Source organism: Abrus precatorius, unplaced genomic scaffold (assembly GCF_003935025.1).
Source record: "Abrus precatorius isolate BTA unplaced genomic scaffold, Abrus_2018 Scaffold0, whole genome shotgun sequence".
Lineage (NCBI taxonomy): Eukaryota > Viridiplantae > Streptophyta > Magnoliopsida > Fabales > Fabaceae > Abrus > Abrus precatorius.
Window position 1 is genome coordinate 4,215,749 of NW_020874290.1, and position 24,271 is coordinate 4,240,019.

A 24,271-nucleotide genomic window follows, 5' to 3' on the forward strand; every position below is an offset into this window, starting at 1 on the left:
TGTATCATACTCCAGACTTGGCAGAGAATGCCCAGTTCCTTCGTTCTTCTGTTTTCAAGAATATGCCAATATACAGAACCCACTTTCCTCAGCCACCATTTGAAGAGGTAGCGGAAGAAGAAGAAGAAGAAGAAGAAGAAGAAGAAGAAGAAGAAGAAGGTTCTGATGAGGAAAGCTCAGAAGAAGAAGATGCAGTAGAAGATTAGTTTAGGAATTTATTTTCTGTTATTAGGATTTTGTAAATTTCTGTAGTTTTAAACTTTTTGGGTTGTAATCACTATTTGGTACAATTTGGTTTAATTTTCACTTACCTGTTTTGCAATTATATTAGCTTCCTAACTAATTACCTTTCTCTTTCTGCGAATTGATGGAATTCTGGTGTTTTTGTGCAGAGAATATCACACACACAATACTCACACACATTAGATGGTGACTCTTGCACAAGCTGCCATGAAAGGGGGGTTTCATTCTCTACCTCTTATTCATGTGTAGCCTCACATTACACTGAATTGTTTTTGAAAAACACTAAATACTAGAATAAGTAATAAACCGCTGGCTATGAATTCTGTGTGAATTTCTTTTTAAGTTGTTTTTCCCATTCTCAAAATGAGATCACATTTGTATTTTCAAAAATGAGGCAGTTGCCACTAGGTGCATATAATTCTGAAAAGTGCATTGTGTTTTCATTAATCCACATGATCACTTATAAATGCCTAGTGAGACTTGAGCTGCCTTTTTCTTTTTCTTGTGTGATTAATCAGATTTTACTGCATTCTCTAGAACTTGCCCTTGTTCTTAATTGAATATGCATGTTACAGTTCTCACACACATGATAGAGGCCATGTTTAATATACTTAGTTAGCCTAAAATGCCTTCCCTTATGATTAATTGCTCTAGTTTACCCCTTTGAGCTTAATATTCCCGTTTCTTGAGTTAACTTCATTGCAAGCCTTGCTGAAAAACCAATTTTACCATTCAAAGGAAAAGAGGCATAGTGAGTTTAATCAAGAATGAGTTTTAAAACTAAGTTTGGGGTAGCATCCATTTATGTTGCTTGAGGACAAGCAAATTTTTAAGTTTGGGTAGGGGAATAGCAAGCTATCTAAGTTTGAATTCAAAAAGTCAGAAAGTGATAGTAAAAGTGCTGCAAAAAAATGAAAAATTATGCAGCAAAACTGTGGAAAGAGTAAAACATGAGTTCAAAAACAGAATCTGAGTTGAAAAGAGCAAAATGGAGATCAAAAAGAAGAAATTCGCAGTAAACTGTTGTAGATAAAAAGAAAAAGAAATTCAAGAAAAAAAAAAGAGTAAATGGAAGTAAGAGAAGAAAAAGGAAAATGAAAATTCTGCTGCACAAAAACAATGTGTTTGCTGCATAATTGAGGGATTTAATGTGAATGAATGTTAAACCAGACTAGTTTTAAAGTCATTCACTCAAAATGCCTCTGATATTTTGAAATTGCAACTTGTTTCTTATTTTGTTCAGTATCTACCTTAACCTAAGCCCTATTATAAACTATAAAAAGTCCTCTTGATGTGTGATTGGCTGTACTAAGCAGAGGGGATGGAGAAATTGGGCAAGCATATGGTAGAGTGTAGCTGAATTGATGATTAAAGAGAGAAAATAGTACCTAAACACTGCTGAGAAATGAGGGAAACACTGTCCAGTGAGAAGTGATCATGATTTTTAATGTTTCTCACATGAACTTGGCTGATATATATTCACTTAGATAGCAATTCTTGCTTAAAATTTGATGAATGCATTGTGATTGCAATGATGAGTAATTAGATGAACATCATAATTGAAAATTTTGCAGAAAACACAGAAAATTGAAAAATCTGAGAAAAGCAATTTGCTAATTGGTTTTTGAAAAGTGGAAGAATTACCCTTGGTTTAGTTTGATTTGCTTGAGGACAAGCAAAAATTCAAGTTTGGGGTAGTGATGAATCCATATTTTGACTGATATTTTAGCATAATTCTAACACATTTGATAAGAAAAATATATAAAGAAAGCAAAAAAACTCAGAAAAAGAAAAGGAATTGAAGTTTTGTTTCAAATTTGTAGTTATTTTAGCAATTGTGAAATTTTTGCTTAGGAATTAAGTTTTTAATCTTGTTTTTGAAGGAATAAATTGAGCAAGGGTCATATCCATGGAGGTTTGATGACAAGGAAGAGGAAAGAAGCAAGTCTGGACTACAAAAACACAAGAATAAGAAATTGCAGACTGGGCGTGATCACTATTGTCAGTGAAAGTGATCACTTCAGAGCTCAAAGAAGAAGGAAAGCTCTGCGTAACCACTTTTATCATTAAAAGTGATAGTTCCAGAGAGGCAAAATATCAGGAAAGCTCTGCGTAACCACTATTGTCATCAAAGGTGATCGTTCCAGAGAGTCTTCAACTTGGCGAGTTGCGCGTAGTCACTTTTATTAGCAATAGTGATAACGCGCAACTACCTTGGCTCTGCGTTGTCACTTTTATCATCAAGAGTGATAGTTCCAGAGAGCTCTCAATATCAAGAAAATGCGCGTGGCCACTATTTCTGGGAAAAGTGTTAACGCGCAACCAAAAACTCTCTGCGTAAATACTATTTCTAATAAAAGTGATGACGTGAAAATCTGGGAAATTCTATAAATACCATAAACGATCCGGAAAGAGGGGATTCTGTTCATTTTTAGCTTTTTTAGTTAGATTCTCGTTAGAGGAAGTGAGAGAGAGGAGTGGGGATTCGAATCTTGGAGCTTCACGAAGAGGAATTGGAGTGGAGCAAGCTTCCATGGCGTTTCTGAATTTCTTCTTCTCTTCTTCTCTTTCTTTTCTTTTCTCTGCTGCCATGGCTGTGTAATTCGTTCATAGTTAGGATTGTAGATCTGAAACGAACATGTTGAATTGATTTGGATCTGAATTTCAAGCTTTGGAATAGATTGAGTGATTGATTCTGAACTTCACATGGAAATTGAATGGAAATTTGATTAACTAAATTCAAAGGAACTCTTGTCAATGGAAATTGAATTTGTTCTTCAGATCTGAACCAATCACCGAGATTATAGTTTTCTTAGGGATAAAAGGCTTTGATTTTGCAATCTTCTGGTTTCTTACACTTAAAGCAATATTGAATTGAATCAGATCTAAGGAATTAGAATGGTTTAATTGAATGTTAGGTTCACTGAGTTAAGGAAATAACTTCTGAATAATATAATGTGAAACTGATTGTCATTCTTTCTAATTGCTTGTTAATTCAGAACTTTATTGATTAAACATTGGAGTTTTGGTGAAGCAATTCCCTAGCTATGGTTTCTTCCTCTTTTAACACATAACTGTGTGTTCATTGTTCTGTTTTCTGCAAGTTTCTTTTACTTCCAATTGTTCTGGTTTGTTATTATTACATGTTACTACTCTCCTTCCAATTTCGAAAAAGCTCAAATGGTTATAATTCTATGAAGTGGTACTTGAAACCTAAATTCCTTATGGAGACGATATTTGGATCTTAAATTTACTCATCACTTGTTGCAATCCTAGTGCACCACTTGCTAGTGTTAGATTGCGAACAACAACTCACTAGAGATTACAAGAAAATTAACCCTCCATGAGGATGGGTCTCACAATTACAAAATGAAAGTAAAGAGAAATCAATAACATCAATACAAAAATCAAAGAGAACTAAGGAGAAAATGAAAATCAAACCCTAGGTTGGACCCTTGGCTATCACCCAAGGCCACCCTAGGCTCTCCCCGTGTTCCTAAATTGGTATGCAATCTTAAAAAGTGTAAAAGCTCTCTTTCCTAATTTGGTAAAAATCTATTTATACTAAAGCTGGCGCCCTCCAAAGTAATTACTTTCATTCTTTCATAGTAAACACGAATAGCATCAGTTGGGTTTTGCCTTTCTGGAGTGATTACTATGAAAGTTCATAGTAACCACGCGCAGAACTGGGACATTTTGGACTCTCTGGAGTTGTCACTATGAACTTTGATAGTAACTACACGCAACACCTTCAATTCTGCATGCTCTAGAGTGATTACTATGAACTTTCATAGTAACCACGTGCAGGTTTAAGTGGATTCTGCGCTGCTGTAGTTGTCACTATAAGCTTTGAAAGTGATCACTTTGGTCCCTTGGCTGGAAGTGGCTTGCTGTAGTTGTCACTATCAATCTTGAAAGTAGTTACTTTCACCTCAGATTCCTCAAAATCCAATAATACTTCAAAATAAGCTTGGAGATTCCTGCTACATTATTCAAATGATCAAAACATGTAAAATAAACTATTTAAATCAATGTAAATTAATCAAAAACTAAAAAACCTATATTATTTAGCCTAATTGGAATATTCATCTTATTTACACTATCTAAGTCTATTCTTTTCTATAAAAAGTAATAAATGATGTATAAAAATTTAGTAAAATGTGGATTCATCAACCAGCACAGGTCGTGAAAAGGTCCCATCCTCTCCTCTGAATCTCCTCTTCAAATTGGGGATAGGTGCCTTCTTGAATTTTAAAGTTGCGATCCAGCACCAACTTTCTTCTCAAGATGTTTGTTTTGAAATATTCTTCATGCTCCAATGACCTAAACCTGGGGTCATGGTTAGGTGGGGGTGCAGAGGAAGATTCACCAGCTGTTTTGGCCCTCTTGGACCTTGGAGTGCTCTTCCTTGGTGTATTGACCATATTTGCTGCAGAAGAAAAGAGTTTGTGTGAGATATATATTGATATTATGCAGCAACTGTGCGTATCAACTAAAATAACATTCAACTAGACAGTGAAGGAGTAAACCAGAATATTGGTGATGGGTTACAATGCCAAAATGATCACATTATGGTTCAGGAAACACAACAGCAAGGCAACCAAATTGGAGATGGACAATGATGCAGCAGAATGAAAATAAGTGCATATAAATCAAACAAGTAGTACCAGGCCACTGAGAGAATACAAAGCAGTTTCTGTGCAAGCAATTGACAAGGATGTTCATTTTCAATTTGCATGGAGTAATTAACAGGGAATTATGCATGTGTGCAGTGGAACAGTGGGGTTATGCAACTCAACATGAATAAAGAAATGTGTATGAGGTAATCAAATTAGCCACTTTCCATTAAAGTAATGTACACAACAAAATAAAAGTGATTAATTTGGAGCAGCAAAGATCAGCAGAGGTATGTGTGTATGCAGAGTGTACTATGTGCAGTCAAGGATAATACAGAGTGAATGAAGCGCATTCCATGCTTGTACACTAATTGCTGCAACTGATGACAGGGAATTGCGGTGAGGTAGTGAATATTATGCAAGCAGAAAATTAAATCAGTCCCTATTGTATCAAACATTCAAGATAATCACCACTAGAAATGAAAGTAGGTACCCTATGACGCAACAACAGTACAGAACACAAATAACCACAATACAAACTCTCAATCCCTTTTGATCAAACAAGTGTATAGCAGAATTTTCAACACAATTGTTATGTATGAAAGTTTTAAGCACAGGCAGGGTAGTCTCAAATTCTAGAATGCAAAAATGAAATGGAAATGCATATGTGTGCAGTGAAGTGAAAATGGCATTCTGAATTTAACAATATGCAGTAAGGCACAGTGAGACTTATAACATAGGAATTGAAAATTTGAAGTGCAAGTATGCATGGTGTGGAAATTGTTAAGTTATGATAAATGGGAGTGTAGGAATTGCAGCACAATGTTGTCGATGCAAGGCATACACAAAAGGATGAATTGTCAAGCAAACACATAATCTTAATTCCTTTCAATCAACAAGTCAAACTTCAAATAACAGAATGTTCAAAACAATTTTAGTGCAAAGGCTCAGAACAGAATTCCCAACTGACAGTAATTATCCAAAATGCATTGAGTGAAACTAAGATAACACTCCAGACCTTGTGGCAATCATGTTAGCGTAGCCAAAATCAGTGAATACAAGCCTAGGATGGTCGCCACTACATCAGAATACACAATCATTCATAATTTCAAATGGGAGTGACTACCCTTGGGTTTGATAATGGTGGAACACAACATATTACCCAACTTAAAGTACCCTAACCCCTTTCAAACAGATAATCACGTTCAAATTGATAGAACTTGTGTAGCAATTCCATAAACGAGGGTTAAAATCAAAGTCCCTAGTTGACAGCGAGCATGCTAGGGTTGGAGCAATGATAAAATGCAAAATTTATCACAATTAAATACCCCTAACCCCTTTGAATCAGGCAATCATACTTCGACTAACAGAATGTACACAAAAATTTCAAATTATGCAACCCCAGATCAAAATCCCCAAATTCTGCAGTTATAAACCCTAAAATAGAAAGAGAAAAAAATTGAAAGATTTACCTGGATAGGAGTTCTAGATTATTGCAGAAATGCAGAATGGAATTGGTTTTAGCACAAAACAGTGAAGGGAAAGGGAGAAATCATAGGAAGGTTGGAGATGAGAGTGAGAGCGTTCAGAGGGTGAGTGAAAGTGAGCGCTGGAGTAGTCACTTTCAATTTATATAGGTTGTGGGCATTATCACTTTCAAACCATAGTAAACATGCGCATTTATATTTTACAAGTTAGGTGTCGTGCGTAATCACTATGGGGTGAAAGTGACAACTATAGAGAAGGCATTTTGTGAAGTGAGTTGCGCGTAGTTACTATGAAATAGGAGTAACTATGCGCATCATGGTTGACCCAGGAGGTGCCTCTGTCGTTATCACTATGAAACCAAAGTGATAACTACAGAGAGCCTTCTATATTCCAGTCATTTGCGCGTGTTCACTATGAACTAGGAGTGATTGCGCGCAGACTCATGACCCATAAACCTTTTGAGTGATCACTATTGGCTGAAAGTGAAAACTACAGAGAGTGGGTTCACTTACCTTAGCTTGAAAGCAACTACTATGAAATGGAAGTGGGTACCTTGGATATGTCTTTGTGCATATGAAATTCCTGTGGTCTCTGCATGAATCAAATTCAAAATTTAAAACTGTCCACTGTAAAAAGAATGAAGAATATGTAATAAAACCATGTTTAATTCATCACAATTCACAGCTCAATCATAAAAATGCTTATTGAATGAAAAGAACCATAAAAAAAAAAATTCTTAATCAACTTGTGAGTTGCCTCTCACACAGCGCTTCTTTAACGTCACTAGCTTGACGTCTGGAATAAGTTATGGAGGCCAAGGGTCAGAATGGAGGTTAATGCATAGTGGTTTCAAGTTAATCTTCTCAACTTCTTCCAAGGTAGCTAAGTTTTGCAAGAATGACTTCAAGCGGTGCCCATTCACCATAAAGCGTTTGCTAGTGGAGTCACTTATGATCTCTACTGCACCATAGGAAAAGATCTTTGTAACAGTGAAGGGTCCAACCCACCTTGATTTGAGCTTTCTAGGCATGAGTTTAAGATGAGAATTGAACAAGAGAACCTTTTGACCAACGTAGAATTCTTTGCTTGAAATATTCTTGTCACGGTATTGTTTGGTCTTTTCTTTGTAAATTCTAGAGTTCTCATAGGCCTCAAGACGTAGCTCCTCCAACTCTTACAGCTGTAATTTCCTTTGTTCTCCAGCTGAGTCATAATGGATGTTGCAAGTCTTTACTGCCCAATAAGCTTTGTGTTCCACCTCAACTGGCAAATGGCAGGCTTTTCCATAGACCACCCTATATGGTGACATTCCCAAGGGTGTCTTAAATGTTGTTCTATGTGCCCACAAGGCATCATCAAGCCTGTGACTCCAATCTTTTCTATGGGGCTACACTACTCTCTCAAGTATTTTCTTGATTTCATTATTAGAGAGCTCAGTCTGCTCATTTGTCTGTGGGTGGTAGGCAGTGAAAACTTTGTGTACAACTCCATATTTTTTCAACAAAACTTTCATAGTCCTATTGCAGAAATGACTTCCTTGATCACTAATGATGGCTCTAGGAATTCCAAACCTGTAAAATAAGTTGCTACGAACAAACTCTGCAACAACTCTAGCATCATTAGTTTTGGTGGCTTTAGCTTCCACCCATTTTGAGACATAATCAACAGTAAGAAGTATATAAAGAAAACCAAAAGAGGAGGGGAATGGCCCCATAAAATCAATACCCCACACATCAAAGATGTCACAATAGAGAATGGGTTGTTGGGGCATCTCTTGTCTCCATGTAATTACTCCTCCCGCTCTTTAGCATCTCTCACAGCTAGAATATGCTTGCCATGAGTCCTTAAAAATGAATGGCCAATATAGTCCTGCATCTAGCACCTTTCTTGCTATCCTCTAAGGTCCTTGATGACCTCCTTTAGCTGAGGCATGACAGAATTGCAGTACAAATGGGATTTCTTCGTCAGGCACACACCTTTTAATGACTTGGTCACTGCAGAATATCTATAAATAAGGGTCATCCCAAACGTAATGTTTGGCATCACTCCTTATCTTATCCTTTTTTGCTTTTGGTGTACTTACTGGAAAAACTCCTGCAACAAGAAAGTTAATAATATCAGCATACCAGGGTGCCTGTGAAGCATACAACTCTAAGAGTTGTTCATCAGGAAAATCATCTAAAATTGGAATAGGGTAAGAGCATCCACCTTATAAGCCTGGACTAAGAATCTGTCTTTTTCAGCAAATACTTCAAGGCAGAATGATCAGTAAAAACCATAACTTTTGACCCTAACAGATATGATCTAAACTTATCAAATGCAAAGACTATGGCCAACAATTCTTTTTCAGTTGTGGTGTAATTACATTGTGCTGGATCCAAAGTTCTAGAAGCATAATAAATGATGTGAGGAAACATACCAACCCGCTGTGTCAATGCAGCTCCTACTGCAAAATTGGATGCATCACACATTAATTCAAATGGTGTGGTCCAATTTGGAGGTTAGATGATGGGTGTGGTGGTTAGAGCTTCCTTAAGCATATTAAAAGCTTCCTTGCACTTTTCATCAAAATTGAACTCAGCCTCCTTTTGCAAAAGCTTGGACAAGGGAATGGCAATTTTGGAGAAGTTCTTAATGAATCTCCTGTAAAAACCTGCATGGCCAAGAAAAAGCACGAACCTCTCAAATGTAAGAGAGGTAAGGCAATTGTGCAATAACATCAAGTTTTGCAGGATCTACTTCAATTCCCTTTTCAGATATGATATGGCCTAACACTACACCTTGCTCTACCATGAAATGGCATTTTTCAAAATTAAGCACAAGTTTAGTATCAATACATCGTTTCAAAACTTTGTCCAAATAATCCATACATGCAGAGAAAGATGGGCCATACATGGTAAAATAATCCATAAAAACTTCTATACAATGCTCCACTAAATAAAAAAAAAATACTTAACATACATCTTTGAAATGTTCCTGGAGCATTGCATAAGCCAAAGGGCATTCTCCTATAGGGAAAAGTGCCAAAAGGACATGTAAAAGTGGTTTTTTCCTGGTCTTCAGGTGCTATGCAAATTTGAAAATAACCGGCAAAACCATCAAGAAAACAATAATGAGACTTACCAGCCAACCTTTCCAACATCTAATCAATGAAAGGCAATGGGAAGTGATCCTTCCAGGTCGGTTGGTTAAGCCTCCTGTAGTCTATGCAGACTCTCCAACTATTCTGGACTCTGGTGGGTATCAACTCATCTTTTTCATTCTTCACCACAGTGAGTCCAGATTTCTTTGGGACCACTTGGACCGGGCTAACCCAAGTGCTATTAGATATAGGGTAGATAATCCCAGCTTGCAGCAACTTGGTGACCTCCTTCTTCACCACGTTCAAGATAATGGGATTTACCCTCCTTTGAGGCTGCCTTACTGGCTTAGCACCCTCCTCCAATAATATTCTGTGCATACAAAGAGAGGGGTTGATTCTAGGAATATCAGCAAGGGTTCAGCCTATAGTTTTCTTGTGCCTCTTAATCACTTCTAGGAGTTTCTCCTCTTGTTCAACATTCAGCTTAGTGGAGATTATCACTGGAAGCTTGTCATTTGCCTCTAGATAGACATATTTTAGATGTTCTGGTAAGGGTTTAAGCTAGTGTTGGAGGTTGCTCCACAAAAGGAAGTGGTTTAGCACTCTCAGTAGAGGAAATCTCTACAACATTCAAATCAAAGGGGTTAGATTCAATTGTACTTGCTAAACTTAAAACATCACATTCTTCCCTTATCAATTTGTCAATCTCTTCAATATTAGAAGTTGCAGAATTCACATTCAAAAAGTCAGAAATACAAGAGTCACACATAGAAGAATTATTACAATATTCACAAATGGGAGTATCTATACATTTAGCAAAATCAAAAGAAAAATTTGTTTCTAAAAATTCAGAAAATTGTTCATCTATCAAATCATCAAATAAATCAATTTGGAAGACAGAATGTTCTTCAGATGGGTGCTTCATAGCATCAAGTATGTTGAAGCACACAATGCTGTCCCCAAACTCCATGGTAAGTGTCCCGGCATGCACATCAATTTTTGTTCTTGCGGTCTTCAAGAGTGGTCTTCCCAATATGATTGGTGCAACACTCTTCATTGACTCTCCTTCTTGCATGTCCAAAATGTAAAAGTCGGCTGGGAAGATGAGATCATTCACCCTGACTAGTACATCTTCAACAATCGCAGCTGGGTTTGTTATGCTTCTGTTGGCTAACTGAATAACCACACCTGTAGGCTGTAGAGGGCCAAGAGACAGTGAAGTAAAAATGGACAAAGGCATGACATTTATAGATGCGCCTAAATCTAGCATGGCATTCTCAATCCTATTATTACCAATAATGCATGGGATAGTGAATGTTCCAAGGTCCTTACATTTCTCAAGCATTATGGACCTTTGTTTTTCAAAAAGTGCAGAAACATTCCTACCCATATTTACCTTTTCATTACCCTTAAGACGCCTCTTGTGGGTGCATAAGTCTTTCAAAAACTTGGCATACTTAGGTATTTGCTTGATTGCATCTAGTAGCAACTAGAAGCCCTACCAATTTTTAATCCTGCAGAAAAATCAGTTAAAGAAGAGCTGAAAAAGGAAATCAAAGAAGATCAAAATCAGAAGTTAGAGTTCAAGCAACTACCTTCTAACTTGAGATATGTTTTCTTGGATGAGAAACACAAAAATTCATTTATCATCAACAATGAACTCAAGGAGGAAGAAGAGGAAAAGTTGTTGAGAATTCTGAGAAAACAAAATCTGCAATTGGCTGGAGTATTTCATATCTGAAAGGTATAAATCCTTCTTTTTATAAACATAGAATTCTATTTGAAGAGAAATTTAAGCCAGTTGTGTAGCCACAAAGAAGGTTGAACCCAGTCATGAAAGAAGTACTCAAGAAAGAGGTTATGAAGTTGCTAGATGCAGGGATCATTTATCCAATTTCTGACAGCCAATGGGTGAGTCCAGTCCAAGTTGTCCCTAAGAAAGGAGGGATGGCAGTTGTACCTAATGAGAAGAATGAACTCATACCTACTAGGACTGTCACTGGCTGGTGCATGTGTATTGACTATAGGAAGTTAAATGATGCAACTAGAAAGGACCATTTTCCACTACCATTTGTTGATCAAATGTTGGAAAGACTTGCTGGACATGCATTCTATTGTTTCCATGATGGATATTCAGGATACAACCAAATAGCAGTGGATCATGTGGATCAAGAAAAGACTGCTTTTACATGTCCATTTGGAGTCTTTGCATATAGAAGAATGTCTTTTGGATTATGCAATGCTCCTACCATTTTTCAAAGGTGCATGCTTTCCATTTTTTCTAATTTGGTAGAGAAAATTATAGAGGTGTTTATGGATTACTTCTCTATTTTTGGTAATTCATTTGATGATTGCTTAGCTAATTTATCCATTGGTTTGCAGAGATGTCAAGATACTAACCTTGTGTTGAATTGGGAGAAATGTCATTTCATGGTCCAAGAAGGCATTGTTCTTAGCCATAAGATTTCAGAAAAAGGAATGGAGTTGGACCAAGTAAAAGTAGAAGTTATTAGTAAACTACCTCCACCAATTAATGTTAAAGGAATTAGGAGTTTTTTTAGGACATGCTGGTTTTTATAGGAGGTTTATCAAGGACTTTTCAAAAATTGCAAAACCTCTTAGTGATTTACTTGTAAAAGATGCTGATTTCATATTTGATGATGTTTGTTTGCATGCATTTTCTATTTTGAAAGAAAAACTTATTTCTCCACCTATTCTTGCAAAACCTGATTGGAATTTACCTTTTGAACTAATGTGTGATGCAAGTGATAGTGCAATGGGTGCTGTTTTAGGACAGAAAAAGGATAGGAAATTGCATGTCATTTATTATTCCAGCAAAGTTTTAAATCCTGCACAAGTAAACTACACAACCATAGAAAAAGAACTCCTAGCTATTGTGTTCTCCTTTGACAAATTCAGATCATATTTGATGGGATCAAAAGTTATTGTATATACTGACCATTATGCACTTAAATACTTGTTGTCAAAGCAGGATACCAAGCCAAGACTGCTGAGATGGATTCTATTGCTGCAGGATTTTGAATTGAAAATTAGAGATAAAAAGGGAAAGGAAAATGGGGTAGCTGACCACCTGATTAGACTTCCATTGGAAAGTCTAATGTTACACTCTTCTATTGCAACACTTAAATGGTGTAATTTCACTACTAGCAAGTATACTAGGTAGTTGTAGCAAGTTATAAAATATGGAAATCAGATTGAGTCCCCAGTATCGTCCTCTAGGATCTTATTTTTAATCACCAATTCACAAAATAATAACCATTTGCACCAAACAATTCATTGAACAGATTTCAATATGCAAGAAAGTAAAATTCAAAATTAAGGAAATGAGAAATTGTTAAAAACAGAATGTTAACTTGTACTATTAGAATGAATCACGAATGAAGGAAAGTTAGGAATTTATTTCACTAGAATATCAATATCAATTCAGTTCTGCCTCTAAACATTCAAGCATTTGATTGATTGACAATTGGTTTCTCTTTACAATAACCAAAGATTGATTCCTCAACTCATTGGTCCTAATATTCAACCAAATCTCCCTAATTCCTTAGGTCAAATTCAGTTCAATATTGCATTATGAATTAGAACCAAAAGATTGCAAAACTAAGACCACTTATCCCTAAGAAAATCAATAGTTTTGGTGATTAATTCAGATCCAAGCAACAAACCCAATTTCCATTAGTGAAGGTTACTCTTTGATTAATCAATTGAATTTCCATTCAAAGATCAAGTAAACACAGAATTAATCCCTCAATCAAATCAAATACTCAAAGTTCAGAATCAAAACGATATCAATATATCAATTCTAGATCCATAAATCCCTAACAAAAGAGTTAGAAACACATTACAATGAAATGGAGAGAAGCAAAAAGAAAAGAAGATAAAAAGTAGAGAGCCATCTCAATAACTTTGCCTTCCCCCAGATTCCTCTAGCAAAGAAGAACAAAAGTCGCTCCTCTCTTCTCCCTCTGACATCCCTTGGAAGTTAAAACGGTTACAAAAATGAATACTAAAACAAAGAAATGACAAAACACCCAAATTCTAACTTCCTAATTCCTATTTATAGAGCTCCTCTAATTCTTCGACTTAACCCTTGAAATTCTGATAGTTAATTGTTCCCAGGTGTTCTGCAATCTTCTAAAAGTGATACAGAAGCTTCAAACGTCCAGAATTGGCAAGAAGAAGAAGTTATAAAGTTGAAGAATTCTGTGCCAAAACGTACAGTGGCTGGAGTAAAGGCGGGCGGATGTGCGCCTTGGCTGCATGTAATTTGCATTTCCACGCGCTCAGCGCTAAGACTGCATCTGCTCTGCGTTGCCACGCGTAAAGTTCCAGTCTAGACTTTACTTGGATGCTCAGTTTTGCGTTGCCACGCCCTGCACTATGAGTTGCAACTTGCTCTTACGCGCCAAGGCTTCAAGTGATGTGCGTTTCAACGCAATGGCAGTTATCCAGGTTCAGTTGCTAGAGTGTTAATGTCCATCACTCAGAGTAGCCACGTAGACCCAGTGCTGTATTTTGTTCTTTCCATGCTCTAACGCCAATTACTTGGAGTTGTAACACCCAGCTCTTAGGATTTCTTGAAGCTTGATTCTTTGACTATTCTTATTCAATTTCAGCTTCTAATCCTTCCTTTAAGCACTTTCAACAACTTTTCATCTTTTTATATGAACTCCTACAAAAATTTAAACAATTTTTAATATTTCAACAAAACAACAATTTATACTAATTATATTATTTTTGTGATCTTTAAAAGTTTATTTTAGAACTATTTTCCTAATTATTAACCAAAAACTATGCTAAAAACATGGTAAAATATGGATTTATCATCTAACCCCTAATTCCTTAGAAATCAATGAAGAATTTCCATATGAAAGGCTTCTTGCAGTGGAAGATATGCCTTAGTTTACTGATATGGTAAATTTTAAAGCTACCCAATTCATCCCAAAGATGTTCACTTGGCAGCAAAAGAAGAAGTTCTTACATGACAGCAAATTCTAGGTGTGGGAAGACCCTTATTTGTTCAAGATTGGGATAGATGTTTTAATTAGGAGGTGCATTCCACAAAGTGAGCAAGCTGGGATACTATGGCATTGCCACAACTAAGAATATGGAGGCCACCATGCAAGTTCAAGGACTGTTGCAAAAGTACTGCAAGCAGGTTTCTTTTGGCCTACACTCTTCAAGGATGCTAAGAAGTATGTTGAAAGTTGTGATAAATGTCAAAGAACAGGCAACATCTCTAGAAGGCATGAGCTACTATTGACAAACATTTTAGAAGTGAAGTTATTTAGTGTATGGGAGATTGACTTACCTTTTCCCCCATCATTTTCGCATGAATACATCTTAGTGGTAGTGGATTATGTGTCCAAATGGGTGGAAGCCATTCCCACAAGATCAAATGATGCCAAGGTAGTGATATCCTTTATAGAAAAAAAGAATTTTTGCAAGGTTTGGAGTACCCAGATTTTGGATAAGTGATGGAGGTACTCACTTTTGCAACAAATATCTTGAAGCAGTATTAATAAAATATGGTGTGAAGCACAAGGTTGCTACTCCATATCATCCACAAACAAGTGGACAAGTGGACAAGTGGAAGTGTCAAATAGGGAAATCAAGCAGATTTTGGAGAAAGTAGTGAATAATGCAAGGAAAGATTAGTCAAAGAAGCTAGATGACTCTCTATGGGCATACAAGACTGCTTTTAAAACTCCAATTGGTATGTCACCATATCAATTAGTCTTTAGAAAGGCATGTTACCTACCTTTGGAGTTAGAGCACAGAGCTTATTGGACAACAAAGTGGCTGAACTTTGATTTACCAAGTGCTGGAAAGAAGAGAATTCTGCAATTACATGAATTGGAGGAGTTTAGACAGCAAGTCTATGAGAATGCAAAGTTGTATAAAGAGATAACCAAGATAATTCATGACAAATTCATTCTGCAAAGAGAATTCAGTTCTGGCCAGCAAGTGCTGTTATTCAATTCTAGGCTAAAACTATTTCTTGGTAAATTGAGATCAAGATGGTCTGGGCCTTTTCTGATAAAAGAAACATCTCCCTTTGGAGCAATTCTGATAAAGGATCAAAAGACAAGGAGAGAATTCAAGGTTAATGGTCAGAGATTGAAGGTCTATCATGGAGAGGAGTTTACAAGGAATATCTCTTGCATGAAAGTGGTTTCTCTTGAGTGAGGAACATTTAACGTCAAGCTAGTGACGTTAAAGAAGCGCTTTGTAAGAGGCAACTCACATTTCTAACCCATTTTAAGCTTTCTGTATTGTTTTAGAATTCTGCATATTCATGTCTTACAATTCTCTGCAAAGTTCTGCTACATCTGATCTTCTGAATTAAATATCATAATTGATTAGAAATTTGAGGTTGTGAAAAGTAAATTGAAGGATTAGAGTGTGAGAAGTGAGTTAATTGAGGTTTTAGAGGCCTTTGATTAATAAAATGAGTCATTATTTTGCAGGAAAGAAGCTACGCAGAAAATGCATTTTGAGGATCTTTGCTAGAACAATCACTCTTACTGATAAAAGTAATCACGCAGAGGCATCAAGGTAAATACGCTCCTCTGGAACACTCACTCTCACTGATGAGAGTGATCACGTAGAGGCAGATGGAAAACATACTCTCTAGAACGCTCACTTTCCCTGGCAAAAGTGGTTTACACACAGGTAAGTATGAGTTCTCTTATGTGCGTTACTCCTTTTTGTGAAAAAAGTTGCAACATTGCTTGCACGTTATCACCTTGCCCAGCAATAGTGATAACGCGTCCTTCACCCAGAAAACTTAACTCTCTGGAACGCTCACTCTAATCAGATAAAGTAACCACGCTGAGTGTCTTAAATGCTGTAACGTCACTTTTCTTGTTTAAAGTGGTCATGTGCCCACGCGTGACTATAAATATAAACTAAAGTGAACACGCCTACACCTTTGCACCTAAAAATTCCTCTTCTCTCTTAGCGTTCTTTGCGATTTTACTCCTTGCGTACATCGACCTAGCAGTAGCAAGATTTTTCCCTATATTTCTACATCCTTTCACTAGGTACACAACTCTCTTCTCTCTGAAATAGTGGATTAGGGTTTTCTGTGTTAATGTTTTGGAGAAAATGAAAAAGGGGGTAGTAGGAAATTGTTTTGAGGTTATTTGCTGATAATGAGTGAGTGCATAAATGTGTTGAAAATTAGTTTAAACCTGAACTTAGCTCTCTGCATTACCATATTTTTCTAAGAAAGTGTGCACTCTGAACTTACAAATTAGGGATATCAATTTAAAAATTTTCTAAATATCGTTGATTAATTCTGTGCATCTATGCTTTTATATCTGAATATTGACATACCCTGTTCTGCTAAAGTAGTTGTTATGCTGAAATTACAGAGTTTGTTGGAAAATAGATTGATAACCTGTAATAATCCCTCTACGTTAACCTAATATGCTCTGAGAATGTACACTCTGAACTCATATATTAGGATTTAACATGCTTTCACTGTGAATGCTTAATATTGTTCAGTTGTGCTTTTGTATCTGTATGATTAATTTTGCCTAACAGTAGACTGCATGATTATATTGTTAGAAAAATTGAATTTCTGCAAATTGCTTGATTGAACTTTCTTTAGTACAGAGATCTATCCTTTCACCATTATGTGTTACAAATTTAAACTGTCAAATTACTTTCTTTTTGTAGAAACTGAAAAATGGCCAAAAATTCTTTGAACACACCAGTTGGCTCTTCCAGGAAAACTCAGGCTGGATCTTCCAGCAACACTCCAAAGAGGAGATCCAACAAGAACATCCAAGCTGGATCCACCAAAAACACTCCTAGGTCAAAGAAGGCCAGAAATGATGGTGCCTCAGCTTCCTCACCAATTGAAGTATGTGATCCAAGGTTCAGAAGTATTGCCCATGAGAATTTCTTCAAGGCAAATATTATGAGGAGAAAGATTATTCCAGGCAGAGCTTTTGAAATAGTTAGGGACAATTACCCAGAATACAAGGAAGAAATTCAAAAGAGGGATTGGGAATCCTTCTGCTCCCTAGCTGGAATGGGTTAGAGGGAAATAACCCAGGAGTTTTATACCAATGCTGTGAGGTTCAAAGGAGACAAATTCCCTAAGTTCAACACAATGGTAAATGGGAATGTGTTATGCTTAATATTGGTCAGAAAATGGGAATGACCAAAGATGAAATGTATCACACTCCAGACTTGGCAGAGAATGCCCAGTGCCTTCGCTCCTCAGTTTTCAAAGATCTGCCAATCTACAAAACCCATTTTCCACAGCCAGCTGAAGAGGTAGTGAAGGAGGAAGATGAGGAAGAAGAAGAAACTTTAGAGGATGAGGATGCAATAGACGAATAGAATTAGGATTTTTAATTCTGTTTGTTTTTAATTTCAGTTTATGTAAATTTTAACAATTAGGATTTTTGTTTCTGTAAATGCAGTAGTTGTTCAGAACAATTTTAACACTTTTCAGTTGTAATGAAGTTTAGTTTCTTTTAAACATGCATACACTTATTTACGAAACACACTAGGACTCCCCCCTAGATTCATTTTAAATGCAGCAATCAAGTTAATAGACTTTATGGTGTCATTGAAATCATGATTTATCTCCTTTCAGCTTAACAGTATATTCAGAGCATCTAAAACCAAAATAAAATGGAATCCAACGGATATTTAATCCTTTTACAGATTATTAGCAAACAATCAAATGTAAGTAATCTAATTTGCATTTTATAGTAAGGAATTCCTTCCACGTCATATAACCCACTTGGTTCATGCATGCATATAGCAATTTATAGTCTTCAGTTACAGAGCATGTTCCTACTCTTCATTTAATTACCAGGTGACAAAAGAAATCACACACTAGCAAATATTGTGAGGAAATCTCACTATTTTGAAATGAAATCTCAAGTCCAAACATAGAGAATTTACCTATTGTGCCAATAATATACTCGTGGTCATCCAATTCAAGTCAGAATAATTGCATGCAAGAAGGGAAGATGAATAAAGGTGCAGACTTTTCCACATGCAGTGATTTTCACATTATGGCTGTGTTCTTTGGAAAAATTTAAGTCCTGTATTACTTAATAAACTATTTTAATATGATAGACATTCAGAAAATACACATGCAGTCTATCAGATTACACTCAGGATTCAACAGAACCAAGGTAACCCCCAAAAATGTAGACATTCACACGTGAACTTACAAAATACACTAGGACTCTCCCCTACTGTGGTTTATCTGCGTATTAAGAAAGGATGAAGGTGCAAGGATTTCTTCAAGTAGCAGAGTTTTAACTGGAAAAAAATAGCAGTTCGTGAGTTGGTCATCAACGAACAAGGAGTTTAGAGTGAGTGAAGTACCTTTACGCAATTGGAATTTGAGAATAGTAGCTTCAGTCTCACAGTATTCTCATTCTCCCTCTACAAGGTGGTAATGAAAGGAAAATGGTACGTGCTAAGCTAAGTACCTATTTTATATTTGTGCCCTTTATATTTTGAAATCTATCCAATTTGCTGGTAACTTCCTTCTTTCCTTTCCAATTGAAATGTCACTTTTCATGACAATTCAGGTTAAGCAGGTGCCACCTAATCGAAGCATTTAATGCAGTTGCATCTGTCTCTCTCCTTCCACTATAGCCTTTGAATTTAATGATCCTCTCTAATAAGTTAACTTGGCCCCGTATGACCCTCAGCCCAACTTCTGTCCAGCATGGTTTATTCGTTAAATAATCTAGTCATGGAAGAGTTTATGAATGGGAAAATCTAACGCAGGCCAGCTAATGTGAAAGATTTGTATAAAATTTACACCTTATCTAATATATTGCGTAGAGGCCATGCATAATTTATTCTGCAATTTTAGGTGTGAAATTTCAGGATGGCACCAAGGGTCCTTGGCTAGGGAATAAATAAAAATAAAATAAAATTAAGAGGGAAGATTACATACAAGATCAAGACAAGCTCATCGTCCGAGGAGAGATGAGAGAAGGGTCCAACATTCATATTAAGTACATAACCAAGGCATAAAATATATTACTAAATACCTTCACAATATACTTAGCAATTGAATAATTGTTGCAGCAAAATGGTCTAATTCTGAGTATACTAAGATATAATAGAAATAAGAAATAATAATGGTAACAATTTTACTGTATACTAGGGAAGCAATCCATGTCAACAGGTTATGACACATAAAAAGAAATGAAGACAAGTAGGAGGAAAAGAGAAAGGAAAAGGAAAAGAAAAAAAAATTCCCTTCAAAATGTGTCAAAAGTCAATGATTAGAACTCCGAAATTATCCTAGTTTTCTCAGGATGTTACAGGCGTGGTTACTATTGTTGGAAAAAGTGTTAATGCACAAGTTAGCCTTTGAACTTAAGCTTTGGAATGGTCACTTTTCTCAAAAATAGTGATAACGCCCAACACTTAGCTTGATTATTCCTTTCTCTTTGTCTCCAAAATTGCTACTTTTCTTCTACCTTTCTCTTGATCTTCCAGCCTTATGATCTTAGCTCAGAGTTTCCTACAAAATATGTTCTAATCAGTAATTTTTATACAGGAAATTTACAAAATCTAAACAACAAAACTATTTAGAAAGAAATTGAATATTCTATCATTTTTATGAGTTTTCTAACTTTCTCAATCATATTTTCTATACCAAATGAATTAAAAACTGAGGTAAAATACTAGTAAAATATGGATTTATCATTTCCCAAATTTTAGTATACTTTTCACGCCAATTGCTTACTTGTTTTGAAAGATTTTTGTGAATTTTTTATTTGGACTTTCGGGCTTCTTCTTGCATATCCAACATATAATTACATTAGGCTAAGTTTAATAAAAAAATTTGGCTATCATTCACTCATGAACTTGCACAAAATTGTCAACATTTTAAGGCTTCTTTTGGGCTAATTCTTATTTTTTACCAATTTTGTAACTTATATTTTAATTTCTATTTCTATCTTCTCATAACTAAACATAATCCTTTTATTTCTTATTTTGGATAAATAAAAATCCATTAATTGAATTTAAAAAAATAGTTAACACTCCTAGTTAGATCTTACCATGCTTACATCCATAATCTTTCCTGAAATAAGCTTGATTTTGGATTGATTTCACTATTTGTATACCAAATTTTAATTTTCTATCTATTTTCTAATTTTTAATTTTTTTGAGATGTTAGGATTACTATTTAAATGAGAATGATAAGAATTACGAGATGTTACAACTTACGCCACTAAAATAATTTTTGTCCTTGAAATTCGACATTAACCACATTTTAGTAAAGTGATGCGGACATCTTTCCAGCATATGTTCTTCAAGTTCCTATGTCCCAACTCTTGAATTACCTTCACTTTAACAAATTTTAACAAGAAAAATTGTTTTAATTACCCCAGAGTTACTTAACTCTTTGATCTTCAATTCTTATAGGTTGTACATCATAAGAATGATAAGAATTTGGGGATGTTACATGGAAGATGCTAAGCACTTTAGGATGAATTAATGTTACCTATAACATCCTCAATTTCATATAGAAGTAAATAAATAAAATTTTATAATAAAGGGAGAAAATAAAATAATTTTGTTCTATTTCATGGATTTAAGAATTTATTAAAAACAAAACTTACATTCTTTCTATGAAAATTTTATAAAATTCCACAGTATTTAAAACTTTCAAAGAAATAATTTCAGGACTTTAAAGTAACAAACTAAACTTAAATTTATATCTAGCAAATTATTTGGTTCACATTATATACATATAAGTTTAGAATATCATTAAGAACATCTCCAAATTATTTATCACACCAAAATTCACCAAAGCATTATAAAATCTAAAATTTGACATTAAAGAAATATTTACATAACTTGGTCAACATGAAATGTAATTAGGATGGAATATTATAATATTTTCAACTATTCTAGTCCCTACAAGGCAGTCTTCCTCCCAATACCATTGAATTATGATCCTAGAACAAACCGGCCCTCTTTATCTCTTCACTTTTGTTACTTGAAAATATTAGTAAGGGTGAGTATCTCCTACCCCACTAACTCTCTTTTGTTGACATAAAACTTATATAGTACAGAAAATTTTGGCTAACACATTTCTAACACACATCAATTAACAATCACGCTCAAAACACATAAATCATTATCAGAGTAGAGCACACATCCAACAATTCGATCATTTTTGTAATTATGTATGATATACATTTTCTACACTAATCTATATGTCATAATACATGTATTCTAATCACACCCGTCAATGTATTACATCATATATATCATAACAGACAGCATTAATTGACATGTTACAATGCATATATAATAATCATATAATTTCTATATTACTTCATGTTCATCACAATTTCACATTCATTAGACTTTCATATTCATTGTCCTTGGGATACCTTGAGGATTTCAAGCATAGATAGCTGCTGGTTAGCCGTAGCAACACAAATACATGTGTGTTGACCCGGCCCCTTTTAACAAAGGTATAGTCAGGAGTCTCGTAAGGAAATGAGTGTGTGGCTTGTGAATGCTTTCACTTTTAACAAATCATTGTGCACCCATTTACAGTTAGCATTCACCACCTTCATTTCCCTAAGATTTCCTAAATCTTCTCCAGACTCTATACCTCAGTGTATCTCTGTAACTATCTATACTTACTCTCAATATTTCTCAACTATACGCATTCTTTTCCATATCTTTTTCATAGATCAACGTGTCATAATACTTCAGTCTTGATCATATAACTTGATGTATTACAAATTTTCAATTTCTATGTTATAATTCTCACTTCGATTGTGGATGTGTTGCTTTGTTGCATATTGATTAATTCAGATTGCCATTTTCATTATACTGATTTGTTCCACTGCACACATATGCACTCCCATTTTATTTCTGCATTCTAGAATTTGAGACTGCACTACCTATGCTTAAACCTTTCATACATAACAATTGTGGTGTCAATTATGTTATTTGCAGTGCACATGTCTGATCAAAAGGGGTTGAGAGTTGTTGTCTTGGTTTAATTGCTATTCTTTTGCCTTTATTGCATTATAGAGTAACTACTTTCACTTCTGGTGGTGATTATTTTGCATGTTTTGATATAATCGTCACTGAAATAGTCTCATCTCTGTATGAAAATCACTGTCTCATTGCCACTTAATTTGTCTTACTCAAAATATATAGTGCTTGCTGCATTACTGTCATTCTAGGGTAGTTACTGCATTTACTCTAAGATCTCCACTTGTGTTGTGAATATGAACAGCAATAACCCAACACCATGCTGCACTTCCTTGTAACTACTTTGCATATGAACCATGAATTTTACCTTACAATAGCCACTCTAAATTGAAATTTAAAAGAACCACGTAATTATGGCTAAATGCAATTGTTTGTGCACCTGTCCTTGTGTTATAACAATAATTTGATGTACAAAAATTTTCTCATTTACAAAAAGATTTATCGTCAACCTTCATCAAAATATGCAGAAAAATTTATGTAGTCTAGGATGCAAGCCTGGGTTGTCTCCAATGACTTTGGTTCGTAACATACATTGAACATGTTGTAAACATTTACTATAAAAGCAATTAAAACTAAGGGGTTTTGTGTGATTCCAATTTTAATGTAAAAGCAAGTGATGAAATTAATGAGTCCAATCAATGAAATGTGCAACCCTTAGTTTGTTCATGTAATTATATCCCTATTCCTCTCAAGATTCAATATTTTTCCTCTTCCTCTGAATTAGGATAACTCAATAAGCAAGAATTACCCCTAAAATCCCATATCAATTAAGCAATTTTAATGGGCTTCAAACCTTTTCCCTAAGATTACACAACCTTAGAAATTAACTTAGGATCAAGCAAACTAAGTTAAGAATTTCATTAAAATGAATTAGGGTTAATTAAGCAATGTCCCCCTCATTCAACCATTAATTCAATTCAAAGAGTTGGGAAATATAAATTCATGAAGGAAAGGGAATTATATTGACATTTATAACCAGGAATTCAAGAGTCCATGAACTCACTAAGGATTACAAGAAAGTTTAGCCCTCCATGAGGATGGGTCTTACAAATTCAAGATAAAAACAAAGGGAATTCAATATCATTAATGCAAGAATTAAAGGAAAATGAAGAGAAATTATAAATCAACCCCTAAGATTGGCCTTGGCTGTCACCCAAGGATCCTAAGCTCTGCAAAATGCTTCCAAAGTGGCAAAAGAACCTAAAGTTATGTAAAAAGCCCCTGTACCCTAATTTCTCAAACTCTATTTATAGTCCAGAAATTTTTGCCCATAATAACTACTATGGTTTCATAGTAATAACACACAATGCTCCATAGTAGTTACTATCGCTCTATAGTAGCCACGCGCAAGTCCTGTGATTTAGGCCTCTCTAGAGTTATCACTTTGGTATCATAGTGATAACGTGCAGTGCTCCATAGTAGTTACCCTCGCCCCATAGTAGCCACGCGCAAGTCCTGTGATTTGGGCCTCTCTGGAGTTATCACTTTGGTTTCATAGTGATAACATGCGGTGCTCCATAGTAGTTACTTTCCCCCTATAGTAGCCACGCGCAAGTCTTGTGCTTTTGGCCTCTCTGGAGTCTTCACTTTAGTATCAGAGTGATAACTTTGACTGCTCCAGAGTGTCTACTATGGTTCCAAAGTAAGCACGTGCAGCACTTCTTCAAAATGGGTCTCTGTAGTTGTTACTATGGGTTTATATTGATCATTTCAGTCTGTCCTTCTGGACTTAGCTTGCTGTAGTGTTCACTATGGGATCCAAAGTGATCACTTTCATCTCAAACTTTCTCAAATG

General features: G+C 35.4%; 1 protein-coding gene across 1 annotated transcript; it reads left to right on the forward strand.

The window, feature by feature from the left end:
• Positions 1-15,168: 15,168 nt before the first annotated feature.
• On the forward strand, positions 15,169-15,639 carry LOC113852225. The gene has a single exon (XM_027482466.1). The coding sequence runs from the start codon at positions 15,169-15,171 to the stop codon at positions 15,637-15,639; it is 471 nt and encodes a 156-aa protein (XP_027338267.1).
• The last annotated feature ends 8,632 nt before the right edge of the window (positions 15,640-24,271 follow it).